General features: G+C 39.4%; 1 protein-coding gene across 1 annotated transcript in view; it reads left to right on the top strand.

The window, feature by feature from the left end:
* LOC119743011 (digestive organ expansion factor homolog) overlaps positions 1-14,639 on the top strand; it is a 29,697-nt gene that overhangs the window by 1,432 nt on the left and 13,626 nt on the right. Inside the window, exons 2-8 of the mRNA XM_038219322.1 lie at positions 5,720-5,777; positions 7,161-7,257; positions 7,496-7,597; positions 8,342-8,515; positions 10,003-10,094; positions 10,445-10,540; positions 14,303-14,422. Of these exons, the coding sequence (XP_038075250.1) occupies positions 5,720-5,777; positions 7,161-7,257; positions 7,496-7,597; positions 8,342-8,515; positions 10,003-10,094; positions 10,445-10,540; positions 14,303-14,422 (739 nt within the window). The remainder of the gene's footprint in view (positions 1-5,719; positions 5,778-7,160; positions 7,258-7,495; positions 7,598-8,341; positions 8,516-10,002; positions 10,095-10,444; positions 10,541-14,302; positions 14,423-14,639) is intronic.

Below are 14,639 nucleotides of genomic sequence, written 5' to 3' on the forward strand. Positions count from 1 at the left end.
GAAATTTCACGAAAAATGGACATCTGAAAAAGGCAGCACTTTCTGATTAGCCTATATAGAGGGTGAGAATGCTTCTAAAGCAAAAAAACGTAAAAAGTAAGCCTAAATGTGAAAATCAAAATTTGGCAAAGTCGACACGTTTTTTGTACATGTGGATGTGTGGCCTATGTTTACGGAGGCAGTCCAGTAAATAGGCCACATTTATGGGGCTAGGCCTAGCCGCACTTGTGTGGCCTCCGTAACCATGGTATACCCCTAGAACTGGTCCTACTTTGGGACTCTCAATACTGTGTATGACAGTCCCAAAACTTGAGGTACTGAAAACATGCAATACAAGAAAATAGACTGGCACATGAAACAACCAGTCCAACAACTCTTCAGTACTGCATCTATCAACTGTCACTGTCATGACTGTGTCAGCTGATTGTCATGACTGTGCCAAAAGAAATATCTAGGATGTCGGGTACAGTCGTTTGACCGGTTCCGCAATCGCAAATCGTCTGAAGCGTCTTGTGGCGAAAAAACGCGCCTTCACAGGAAGCTACCTATCTATAAATATGCGCAAATTACTCACCTACTTCATGATATGAATAGTTTTCTGCGATCGTTTGAAAGAAAAATTTGCCAGGACATTTTGTAGAGGTCGGTGCTTTGACCGGTTCCGCAAATGTTTTCCGGTTTCGCAAACGGCGCCCTCTGTGAGACTGGACTGAAAATATTCCTTGTTTACTGGCCAAATCTAGATCGTTTTTGCCCCCAAACCAGCCAAGAAAAGATGTGGATTATATTTCCCTGTGAATGAGCCAAGGTCTGCACATTATAATGCGTCCAAATTTACAAAATGTAACTCCCTGAAGTTGTTATGGTTCGTTGGATCTTTGTTTATGTTAATATAATTATTTGACTTGCTTCAATCTGTAATTTCTTCTCATTGTCTTCTCTCCACAGGTTTCTTCAGGCTTGCGAGCTACAGTGCTTAGGGCACTTTTTAGGAATCCTTGGTTTCATTACCAGAAATGATAGAATAATAATAATAATAATCCAATAAAATGACTTTCTAGCTTTTTGTGCATTCTGTCAATCATCTTGCAATCGCTAATATTTTCCTTTTTTGTTGTTGTCTTATTCTTATTTAGACACACTCTGACTTTGGATAGAACCAGACACAAACCTTGTACCGAGTTGCTCCAGTTGGTTGTTTTTTCCTCACATAAGCACAGACCAGCTATTTATGAATTTGAATTAATATTTTCTCCAGGATCATTTTAATTCCTATGACACTTAAGGAAGTGACTGCATGGAACTGAATCATTGTCTGCAGGGGAGCACTGTTTATTAATATTATTTGTTTATTTAATTATTATTATTTATTTACTTTTGTTTATTCCCTCCCCCTTTTTTTCATTTTACTTTTTTTGTGGGGGGGGGGGGGGAGTGTTTCAATTTGTTCAGGGTAAAAACACAATATGCTTAATTTTGTGTGCACCAACATCCAGTAGGGGGAACCTGGGGGCCGGGAGGGGAGGGGAACAGGCCTCAGCAGGCCAGATACATACAGGCCACATACATATTGTTTCACATTCAAATTAAATTTCACAAACAAATTAAAACAAATTGTTAAAAATGTCATAAATCCTATGGCTGTTTCATAGCAATGGCAATTTCTAATTATAATGTCGTTGGAAAGTTAAAGAGAGGGTTCAGTTACTCCTCATACGTTGTTGCACATATTAACTTTGTACGTGTACCATGCTTGGGCAACTGTATTAGCAAACCTCATCTACCGTTCGGTGATGCTCTTAAAAGAAAATGTCAACACATTCATCACATACATCCCGATAACCCTTTCAATATATTGACATGTGATACCAGCATGTGTAAAATGTAAATGTAATACAAAACTAAAGCACTCAAGAAGCTACCCTTTTTAAATCCAAATTTATACCTGTCATATAAATAAATGGTGATGAATCACAGAAATAGACATGTTCTGTAGGTTTTTCATGCAAAGTAGCATAGTTTTTATAACACCTCACTTCTCTTTTACATGTACTGGTTAATAACAAATGTATGTAACGCCTTTAAATTTATTGCCTTTATGGCACCTGCATGTCTGTTTAATTGTTATACACAAATAATTTAAGCACTCCAGAGTCCAGAAGCTAGCACTATACAAAAAAAAAGAACTTGTCACATAAATAAATTAATTCAAAGGAATGGTGATGAAGACACACAGCTACATGTACTTTCACTATAATATTCAACTTCTTCTTGACCTTCACAGGTAAAACTGAAAAAGATGTGCTGATGGCCTCTTATGGCCTATCAATCAGGAGGCTGGCGTAATCTTCTTCTTTGTCTTTGGCATTGTCTGTATGAAACAGAAATTTTATATAAATCATTTAGTTTATGACCAAGTTGAGACAATAATGAGAAATGGTTTAGAGTATTTGACAAATTTTGTGCTCCAAGAAAACAATCAAAATTTGTGTCTCTGTACTGACGAGAGACTGGTCTTCATTATGAAATATTAGTTGACCTATTTTTCTTTTTGTTTTAAAGGGTAAAGAGTAAGGTTAGGACCCACCGAAAAAGGATAATTTTAAATTTACTAAATTACTGGAAATGTCCTTTGGGTTAGAAACACACCTGCGTTTTATTTTTCATATTATTATGCACTATTTTTAATTGTTCCCCACAAACCTCACCTCCTAGCCTGGGCTGACTCATGCACCCTGGATGTGGAGAGTTGTAACTCTAAAATGAATCCAAACCCCTGAGGCACAACCGCTTCAACACCAAGTATGCGGTGAATTTTTTTAGAGCAAAGGAAAAACGTTTAGTGGGAATTTTGCTGACTATAGAAAGATTTTTGTATTTTAAATTTTGAAGTCCACATTTTTTTTTATCCAAAACCTACAGTGCTGTCCGGAAGCTGGACAGAAACAAAATCATCTTGTTTCAATTTCGTTTTCAATTTTGCACTGAACACCCAGAAATGATCATCAAATTCGACATTTTTAAACAAGGATTAATAGAAATTCTCAATTTCTTTGTAACTTGTAAGTTGTAAAAAAAAAGAAGAAGATTCATGCCAAAATAAATAATGTGCGCCGCGCTAGGGGGCTGCCATCAACAATACTTGTCATCAATAGCAGCACTGGTTAATACAGTCACACCATGGCCAGTGTATTGTATAGGCAGTATGAATGCGTTTGCGGAACCGGCCAAACGACCAGCAGTTACTCTGGTGGGTATAGAAAAAAAAAATCAAAGACTTCAAATCTTATATTTGTATGGTGGAATAATGAATAATTTCCGAACAAGTTGCATCTATGGCCATGATTTAATTCCCCTGAACAATCGTGTAGCAGGCCGACAAACATGAAATCACGCGTGCGCGTTCCATTTCGGCAGTTCCTTAACGGCAAGTGACGGTCGTAGGGGATTTATTTTTAAATGCAAGTGAGTATCCTAAAACTAAAACCATTTTTGAAAAGTAGATTGAATAACCTTTCCATCGGTACCAAAGTTTAAGTCCTTGGCGTTTTCGTCTTCCTGAAAACTAGAGCTAGTTTTCCGAAATTGCGGAACCGGTCAAATTGCGGAACCGGTCAATTGACTGTACTAGTCCGAGTAACTTGGACCCAACTTATCGCCTTTTTTAACATTTGTTAAAAAAGGCGATAAGTTGGGTCCAAGTTACTCGGACTATTGACTGTACTAGGTTACTATTTCTACACATTTCTCCATAGTCAGGCACCTGACTAATGACAATGAATGAAGAAGTCAGTCTTGTCAAACAGTTGGACCATGGATGGACATGTACAGGTCTAGTCTTTAGCCTCATTTTGAAATAACTTGACTTCCCTCTCGGTAGCCCCATAAATGTGGCCAATTTACTGGACTACCTCCGTAAACATAGGCCACACATCCACATGTACAAAAACGTGTCGCACTTTGTCAAATTTTGATTTTCACATTTAGGCTTAGTGTGTAGGGTGTTTTTGCTTTAGAAGCATACTCTAGTCAGGGCACTTTACATTTTTCTATATCGATGCGTTGCTACTCTATCGGCGAAAAGGAATGGGAGGGGGTTATGGCCACGCCCCCTCCTATACAGGTTTTTCATGTCTGGCGGGCACCTTCCACCACTGAAAATGTCTGGCAGTGGCCATTTATGATACCTGGGACTAGGCCCAACATTTTCCAGTATGTTTCATAGGGTTAACTCACCAGCTGATCTAGCTCAATTTTGTGGCCCCTTTCTCATGGCCCTCCTGACAATACCCACCACAGTGTGCCCGGCAGACGTCATTTCCTTACATTGGTATGCATGTGGAACATTGCTGCATACATGAAAATTGGTTAACTTTCCAGCTAGGTTGACCCCCCCCCCCCCCTCCCCCCCCCCCCCGGCTCCCGCTCTATAGGGGTAAGAGGGGGTATTTTTTACCGTGGGGAGAATCCGACCACTTGTAAGTAATCACAAACCTTGGGTCTGACTATAGGGTTGATGACAACTTGATTGTTTGCCTAGTTGTCCATTGTACAAGTCGACCACAAAGTTGGAGATAACTTAGGGAGTAATTGCAGAATACCCCGCCACTCGGAAATACACCCCTAAATTCTCTGGCTACGAGGTTGGAATCACTGGAAAAGAAACAATCAAGTCCATTGCCAGCTACTCGGATACTGAGTGGGGGTCTCCTTGAGAACGAAGCAACACAAAAGTAATGGGAGTTGCTGAAAAAATTCTAAGTCCAAACCAACTACCCTGTTGCCAGCTACGCGGATACGAAGTGGGAGTCCTTATATGCCATGTATGCTTGAGAACGAAGCAACACAAAAGTAATGGGAGTTGCTGAAAAAATTCTAAGTCCAAACCAACTACCCTGTTGCCGGCTACGCGGATACGGAGTGGGAGTGCAGTGGAGCATGACACATAGCACATACATGTAGCGCTGAGAAGGTTTATTGAGGGCAATCAACTGTGACTCCGTAGCCGGCTACGAGGTGGATAGATCGAGTGGTGGGGTATTCTGCAATTGTGCCCAACTGAGTCAGAGTAACTACAAGTTGTGGTGTCATTTAAAGTAAAAATGTTGCCAAAGCTGTGGATTGGTCAATACATGTAGCTGCTTTGTTTTTCTAATACAAAATCGGCTTGTAGGACTCTACAAATTGCCGTTTTTAAAATTTGGTCATGGTCTTGCATACTTCTAGAAACTAAAAGGCACCCGGGTGCCTTCTAGCACTATCATTTGTTGGGTCGGCTGCACGCTATGAAATTTTAATTCCAGTGTTGATATAGACGAATTACCTGCACTCCCGTTAGCGCCAAGCCACTGCACTGAACTACCTCTTCATCCTTGACTTACTGGTAATTGTGTCCTTTTTCAGTTTGTATTTTTTATTGCTCCAATATGATTTCTTCAACCTTAAGGCTTAAGGGATTTGTTGCCATACAAAACAACATGGTTTTGTGCAGCATTTTTGTGTTGCGTTTTGTCAGTGTCACCTTCTTTTTATGCCATATTTCCCTCAATAGTCAAAACCTTGCTCTTTTGACATGCCATCCCTGGAAGTTTTCAACATCACCAGTTACTTTCTTCATGTGGTTAAAATATTTCTGCCATTAGATTCTTTGATCAGGATGATAAACTACTCATGTATTGTACTGGTTGTTTGTGATTCTCTCTTTTTATATCAACTGTAGAACACACCGAGGATTACAGTCTGGGGCCGCCAATTTGACTGCAAACAACATTCCAGAGGTATATCAACTTCTGTCTCCTACTATATATGTTTTCTATAAAAAATATTAGAGAGCTTTCGCAACTGAATGGATACGTGTACACGTACATTTATCTCTCCGTAACTGTTATGACCATTTTGTTGTTTTTGCAAAGTGTACATGTACACTTACACATACGCTTAGTTGTTGGAACCGAGCAGTAATCCAAAATGGTAGCCTCGTAACTGTGACTGAGTCTGCTATCAAACACAGCCAAATGACAAAATAACTTATCATTATCAGAAAACAGGGTGAAAATCGACAATTTACTTAGCGCTTCACACTGCTAGAGCGTGATATATTCGTACTGTGTACATGCGTAGCGGATAGTAGGGACCATTCTAAATTGTACGCGTACGGGATATGTATGCAGCCAGCTCGGAAAAAGTGACCTATTAAATCACTGTTTTGGGTCATCATTTCACCAGACTTACACAATACATTGCCATATTTTGATGTAAATTGTGCATTGCCGGGAGAGTGACTGAAGAAATAAGGCAAAATGGTGATTCAATAGGTGACTGTTCCGAGCCGCATACGTCTCCCATAGACGTACCATTTCTAGTGGTCCCTAGTGAGTTGTGTATGACGTCATAAGACCACACAAACTGATGACCTATCCGTCATGCTAACTGTATCCGTTCACTTGGTTTGTATTAAGCCCCATGTGATAATTCTGTTGCCGGAGTAAACTGAATTGGAAGGAAGAAAAAAAGTCCAATGTGTTCCCCCCATACTGGCTACTCGGCGACGGGAGTGAGTTGGACAGGGCAAAAAGAGGGTTCTATTTTCCCTTTAAAAATTCTCCAAGGGCATAAATTTGTAACAGTGTTTCCCCAGAGTGGCTACACGGATTGACTGTGACGCAGTAGATTGTATACAGCAGTTGTAGGGTGTTATCAAGTTTGCAACATTTCAATCTTGGGATTTGGTATCATACCGTCTTTTCAAGACTACTTCATTGTGTAACTCGATACAGCTATGCTTTGACAAGGTACTCTCTCTTTCAAGACTGAGTCTGGCCTACATTAAGACCTACCCGTAGCACTTTGCCTTTCCTAGTTATAGAAACTATCATCCATTTTGTAGGGGAATAGCACCTGCCCTAGGCTACATTAATGGTTGATGGAAAACACCTTATACATGTACATGTAAGACAGCCATAAATCGTTTTGTGTGGGTTGGGAAAAGTTTGAGCCAAAAATCTCAAAGGAAATGGTGTATTGTTTTATTTTGTGTTGAACAGGAGTTCATACCCTGAAACCTGAGATGGTATGAACACCTGTCTCAAAAGAAAGATATCTTTCCCTGTGAGACTGAGAGAGATTGAGCTCTGAATACCTTTTTTATCTTGTTATACCAGGAGGATTATAGTTCAGACAGTAGCGTTGAGCAGGAGCCGTCAGCATATGAGCAGCTTCTGACGACATTAGGTACAACCAAAGAGGGACAGTACTCAGGTACTTTAATATTCAACACATTCTTTTCTCAGGTCTACCATAAAATCTCTTCGGTTCTTTTTGATGATGAATGCTTGCTGGGTATCAGCCCAACATTTTTAATTTGTAATGCAATTTGATACTATCCTACTGCGACTGAAAAATCTGACTCTTGTTCCTCCCTTGAAGACTTCATTTGTCCAAATTCTAGATGCTTCCCCATTATCATTGTGTATGTTTTATGTTATATATGATGAAGATGATGAGGAGGAGGATGAAGAAAGTGGAGAAGATGATGATGAAGATGATGAGGGAGTAGAGGAGTGGACTGAAGGAGCTGAGGATGGCCATGAAGATGAAGGTAAGTTCAGTGTCTGATCTGTGATTTCAAAAGTGCAAGGCGTGTCTTGGCTTGGGAAATTGAAAAGCGGGGGAGGGGGCTGTTGTGAAGTTGAGACTGTCATGGTCTAAGGTCAAATAGTTATATCAATTGTTATTCGCACTGGAAAGACTGCCCAACATCCATATTTCAACTAACACTGATTAATAAATACTAAAAACAATGCTTTGAAACAAAAATGTTCTACAAAGTAACATATGCAGAGTTTTCATTTAGCGTAGATTTAAAGGATACCGCATGCTCTATATCTGACTGAGGTTGACTGTGACACCAATCACTCAACGAGATACAAGGGAATTCCCACAGTGCTCTGCAGTGGGTCACGTATAGCTCTGTCTGTCTTTGATGCCTTTGTTGATCCAATGAACTACCAGTCGGGGAACAGTGTGTCCATACGAGTGCATACAGTGCGCTGGTTCCCTTCCTGCCATGTTTAAACAATGACATTGAACAAGAAAAATATAAACAAATTGGATATATTTGCAACGTTGAATCAAATTGTATATATTAACATGGCTAGTCTTACTTTTCTACATATATGGGTCATTCTATAAATTTGGGGTCAAGTCAACTTTTTCCTGTCCCTGTTATATCTGAAATCTATGATTTACATCATGACCTTCACTTATCCCTCAAATTGGTGTTGTTATACTGTATGAGTGTTGTATTTTGTGACATGCTTTTGATAAAACAATACCCCCTCAGATGAGACAGAATCTGGTCAATTCACAGAGAATGCAGGTGAAGAGATACAGCAAGATGAAGATACTGAAGAGGACATTGATGATGATGAAGATGATGACATTAATGATGATGAAGATGATGACATTAATGATGAAGCCACAGAAGATGATGATGAAACAAAGAGTCAGTTGAGAGGTATGATTGAATCAGTCTCACATCAGGATTAACCCTAAACCCTCGAGGCTTTTTTGACTAGAAACTCTGCCCAATGCAACAACATGCGACACTTGTCAAAACGACAAGCCTGCTCAGTGTAGCAAGATTCATCAGGTCAGAAGTCTCAAGGCCAAATTGCCTCAGAGTCTGTGGTCAGCAACTGCAGCAGGGACTAGCTCTCATTGTCTCAGAATTGGTTTATGCACTGATGTTGATGGCTCAATGCAGCAAGGTCCCACAGACTGGCAAGTTGTGGGTTAAACACTCACAAACACTCACAAATCAATCACAAGTCAATGTCGCCACTCACCAGTCAGTTACAAGTTCTTCAGTCTCCAGTAAAGTCACAAGCTATTGAAATGAATTATGACAAGGCACTCCTTTATCAGTCTTCTTCTCCTGTTACTTGTGACCTTACTTATGATTTGACTTGAGATGGACAGATCTTTCAAAAATCTAGTGAGATGTTTATATGTCGGTGAAGGGCAAAACCTAATTTGATTTACATCACCCCGACGCAAAATTCCATCTTATGAATAGTAAGATGTAACGCGGTACCCGCTGCTATGTACATCAGATTCGAACCAGCCAACCGATCCCGCTAGCTCGGTGGTCGAGTGGTAAGACATCTGCACTAGAAAGCAGGAGGCGAGGGTTCGAGTCCCACCCGAGTGATTTTTTCCAACTTTCACTCGGGAGGTAACACACTGAGTATACAGTGTTTATACGTCGGTGAAGGGCAAAAACCTAATTTGATTTACATCGCCCCGATGCAAAAAATTCCGTCTTATGAATGAGATTTTTCCATTATAATGACCAACATATTACAATATTCCGGAGGAATTTTTTAATTTAACTCATCGGGAACCCTTGGAACCCTTGCACCCTAACCCTCCTCAATCCTCCAACATCCTCCAGGTGGTTTTGGAAGATTTTGGAGGATTGAGGTTGAATGGCAAAAAGGTGTCGGTTGATTTTGGCGGACCCATTGTGTCGAGTTCGTAGGCTGTACCCAGCATTGTTAATGTTCGGTCATGCATAATTGAGCCCTGCATTACGCTCGATTTCGCCCGCACTGCTTCTGAATGTCATCGGTACTGCCTCAACCCATTAACAGTGATAGTTGGAGGACTTTGAAGGATTGAGGCAATGGTCACTCCTCTACTGAACAAATTCAAGGATATGAGGCTGAATCCAATTTTTACATAGTGGCAATTGGAGGATTTTGCAGGTTTTGAGGATGGTTCCTAGCCAAAAGGGTCTAGGGGGTTAGGGTTAAGAAGTGAAAGCATGCAATACTCTCTCTTGAATGATACAAATGTAGGCGGCATTGTCACATAGCACTCCCTTTGATCAGCCATTGAGGACCCAAAAGTAGTACAGTTTTATGGGCCAGTTTGCCGTACTTCAGTAGACAATATTAACACTGAAATTACAATACCTACATGTATGTCCATTTTGGATAGATCCCTTCTACAGGAGGATGACACATGACATTGGTGAAGTGACTGCCAGTCAGTTGGCTAAGGGTGAAGTAACACACAAACTACAGGCAAAGGTAAAGTTTGCATTGATTGCTTTGTGAACAGTTATCTCAAAATGCATAATTGTGAATAATATCAAAATACATAGGAGGAATCTTAAAACAAATTGAAAACACCCTTTTTTTCTATCAGTGTCTTTAGTGTTTCTATGGACAAAAACTGAAGCAACAAAATCAATCTAAGGTCCTTAAAAATTTGAAATGTTTCCTAGTTTTCAGTCATGTAAATCAATAGGCCGACAGAGTACTCACTTTCAGAAAATGTTCTTGTGAACAAAATCTATGTCATTTCTGTGTTTTTGGCTATTTGGTGTTGACTACATGTAAATTGCTTTTTTCTTTCTGTTTATTTATATTCATTTCAGTGGAATGCCTTGGGTAGAGTTGTCTTTTCCTCCATGTCGGCTAAAAAGCCAGGCAACCTGAAAATCCCTGATAATGTTACCTTCAAAGACCTTAATGTAAGTTGCTTATCCTTATTCATGCCATGTCGTTTCCATCTGGAGTTTGTCTTTATGATAAGTTGTGAAAGTCCATTTGTTGGTCAGTTATATGGTCACATTCATGCAGTGACTGAAATCTTTGAATACTGAATTTTATTGAATTTTAGCCATTTGTTTAACTCTTTCAGTGCCCGCGAAATTTGAAAAGTTTAACCCTAAAGTGCCCAACTTCGAGCGTTTTTGTTAAGGGAATAAATGTGTGCTCCGGAGGTTTTTATCACTCTGTTTAATACCACTTAGAGTCTGGGTGCTGATAATTACCCGAGCCGGAGGCGAGGGTAATTATCAGCACCCAGACTCTAAGTGGTATTAAACAGAGTGATAAATACCGACGGAGTACATATTTATTCCCATTCATAAATACCTTTTCGGTAAAAAAAAATCATATAATACGTTCAAAACATCCCGATTTTGTTCAACAAATTCACTTTATGCTTTTTGAATCATCCCTCCTGCAAAATAATGGAGTGTTCAGCTGGCGAGTAAGATGAAAACAACCCTTTTATGGAGATTGACGCGCGCGTATCATGTTCTATGCGATGTCGCGCAGAACGCACCTGGCGCGTTGCGTTTTGAATTTAGAACTATAAAATTCTAACTCCCTGGTAGTGTTGCGCATGCCTACGTGAGGATTGTGAACGTTCAACCAATGAAACGATAAGAGGCACTGGATTTTTAGGAGTCCACATTTTATTGTGACACTGGAAAAGTGTTTAAGACCAGCTAGCCATGTCTTTATCATCCGTTTAATACCGGCCACGTGACGGGCTCTCGACCAATAGGAATGGCTAAACTGTCTGAGGTATTTATGAATAATTGTTCAAAATTTGTAAAAAAATCAGGTAAATAAGTTTTACTCACTAAATTTGTTGTTGTTGCTCTCTGGTATATCCTTGGTATATTGGAAAGTCAATAGTAGTCACATACATAGTGATATACCCTGAAACACTGTCCTGCACTCAGGGGAATTCCGCACTTTTTGCAGAAAATACGAGTGAACTCGAATTAAACAAATAGATACAGGTCGTACCTGAATGAAAATGATATTATTGGAAAGAGCGAGAGCGCCCCCTTGTGATAACATGCTTACTCTACCTCGTACATGAACGAGGTTTGGCAATTTTAAGTACGAACATTACCTAGTACATGTAGGAGGTTGGCGATTTCGAACTAACAAATATACCTCATAATGTACAGCTTTGGCATTGAAAGAGTTAAATTGCTCAAAATGTTAAATAGGGTGCATAACAAAGAACCTTTTGAAGCTCAGTGGCTGCTATATATTTTGAGAAAACAAAAGGCATATGACAAGAAACACAATAAAGGGGACCACTTTGCATCAGTCATGTTAGCAGTTTTTCCAATGGTTCTAATTTATTTTACAATACCTGAAACAACCCAAAAAGTTTTTGAAATGTGAATGGACATGTATGTAAGCCACATGGACCACATTGGGGTCAACACACCTTGGGTCAGACAAATGAACAAACCACTACTTAGTCTATAAATTATACTGAACTAGAAAACCTTTAATTTGAAAACTCGGACGGAACTCTAGATCAAAATCCATAACACCAGCGCTGATGATGATAATCAAGAATTTTTTTTAAGTAGGCCTACATGTAAATGTTTAGGTCAACAATGACACTTTATGAAATAAACAACCATTTATCTTTCTGACAAAAAAACAAAATACCTGTATACATACAATATTAGGGCCCTAAATATATTCAAACAAGGATATTTGAGACTCTTGATGTCACTCTAAGGCAATCAAGTCCCAATCCAAAAATGTTGATTGACTAGTCAGTTCAGTTCACTTCACTTCGTGGAGTTCCGGCGAAACCACGGAAGTTCAACGTCACTGTATACGTTACACAGTAAACGGTTCCTTCAGAAAATCCCTCCTGCTTGGAGATAGACTGATGTGAGGGATGCTCCTGTTACGGTAGTTCACCTTATGCAGACAGCATACATGTAATTCCTGTCCTTGTGAAGATGTAACATGTGTAAGCTCACACGTGGCCAGTAAAAAATAAAGCAAAAATAAAGTTCCAAGTTAATCCCAATACATATCACGGTAAATCTGTTACGGTGTTTCACCTGATGTAGATAGAATACATGTACATGGAATACATGTAATTCCTGTCCTCCTTGTGAAGATGTAACATGTGTAAGATTACCAACGGCAGCAAAATACAGATCAAGTTAATCCCCAAAATATCAGGGTACAGCTGAGAGTAAAAGAAAAGCAAAATATGTACCTTAACAAAAGGCTTGTGTCTCTACACAAAGCAATTTAGGGGGTCAAAGCAGACGGTAGATCAAATAATCCACCCAACTTCTAGCATCAATACACTTTAAACTTGTTCAATTTTTAACACAACTCAACATGTCACTTAATTTGAATCATCCCAGTATGTGAGGTTTCATTAGGCCAAAAAAAAAAAGTCTCCAGTTTCTGGTATGGAGCTTGTCCAAAAAGTGGTGCGGCGACGCGGCTTTTTTTTTTTTTTTTACCTGACTTTTTTGCTTCAAATGTCGGCTGATGACTGCAAATGGTGCCTGACTAAATTTAGTGCAAATATATGGGAGTCCAGAGAGGCCACATAAAGCTTATTCTCGATCATAACCCCATCTAAAAACACGTTGAAATTGTGCAGCAGCAGGATTCCAGTCAAACCAGTGAGTTTGGCGGTTTTGAGACATCATCTTTCATTGAAAAAAAACCTTTTTCATTTTGCCGACGCGCATGGCTACGGCGACGCGCGCGCATACCAGAAACCGGAGACTTTTTTTTTTTGGCCTTACGGAAAGGTATATTGGTCACAAGATCAATTATTTCTTCTAGATGCATTCAAACTGGCTCCTGATTTATACAATTCACATTTGTTTCTGTAACGTTAATTTCAACACCAATTATCAACGCAACTTATCATCAAAAATCACCCCAAATGTTATAATCATCCCATTATCCTTCACTTATTCTCACCTGAGAGCCACAAGCTGTAGGATTTTCAATCAATGTCAAACTAACAGTTGACTTTTAGCAAGAATCTTGGCATTTCACTGCGGGAATTTCGCCAAAACATGTGCGAACATGGCGCCTGCCATGGTTACAGTACACGCGTGTCTCATAACCGCTTGAGGGCGCACTTCAGCGTACCGCACGGGCTACACATAGTCTTATAATACATGTAATATGTGTTGAATCATGTCTTTCTTTATTTTTTAATTTTTAGAATCACCCTCAAATTTCCATCAAATATGGATGGAAAAAGTTGACTAAGTTTTCCGTCCACTTTTTGATGAATATTTGAGGATAATGTCAAAAAGCAATATAAATAATCAACTCAAATCATCTTTGTGTTGAAATTCTTCTTTGGTGGTTACAGATATTTAACAAAAAATTACAACCATTGGCAAAACTGCTAACGTGACGGTAGATAAGTGGCCCCATTTATTGCGTTTCTTGTCATATCCAAACTTTTTGTATATTTTTTGCACTTGATTCTGTGCAAATGCGCGTAAAAAATTTTGCCTGATGGCACATGTTTTTAAAACCACCTTCAATGACTGTATCTTTTCATGGAAAGCATTTCTGGCAGGATAGTATCACAGGGTGTTTGGGACCAATCCTATCTTTGCTTTGAGCAAGGTTTTTCTGGGCTATTACCGTTCTTACATGCCTTTAAACAGTCTCTTTTGAATTGCACTCAGGTCAAGAAGAGGATATCTGGCCAGTGGGAAGCTAACAACAAGCAGTTTATGCAGCCAGGATCTCATGATATCTTCACTCCTCTTCAACTAGAGCTCTTTACAATCATGAACTCATACCAGGTAGGCCAAAAACCTAGTCCTCAGCCTGGCAACAAAATGTGAAGTAACAATTTCTGTTTTTGTTTAATAAAAGCAAACTTGTTATTGATACAGAGAGGGTGATTTGAAAGCAAGTACGTCTTCTTTTGAGAAATACACATTTTTAATACCATCAATTAAATTGTCAACCATTTACAATTGTATTACATTGTATTACATTGTACTTATTCCCTGAAGA

Source organism: Patiria miniata, unplaced genomic scaffold (genome assembly GCF_015706575.1).
Source record: "Patiria miniata isolate m_02_andy unplaced genomic scaffold, ASM1570657v1 HiC_scaffold_11, whole genome shotgun sequence".
Classification (NCBI taxonomy): Eukaryota; Metazoa; Echinodermata; class Asteroidea; order Valvatida; family Asterinidae; genus Patiria; species Patiria miniata.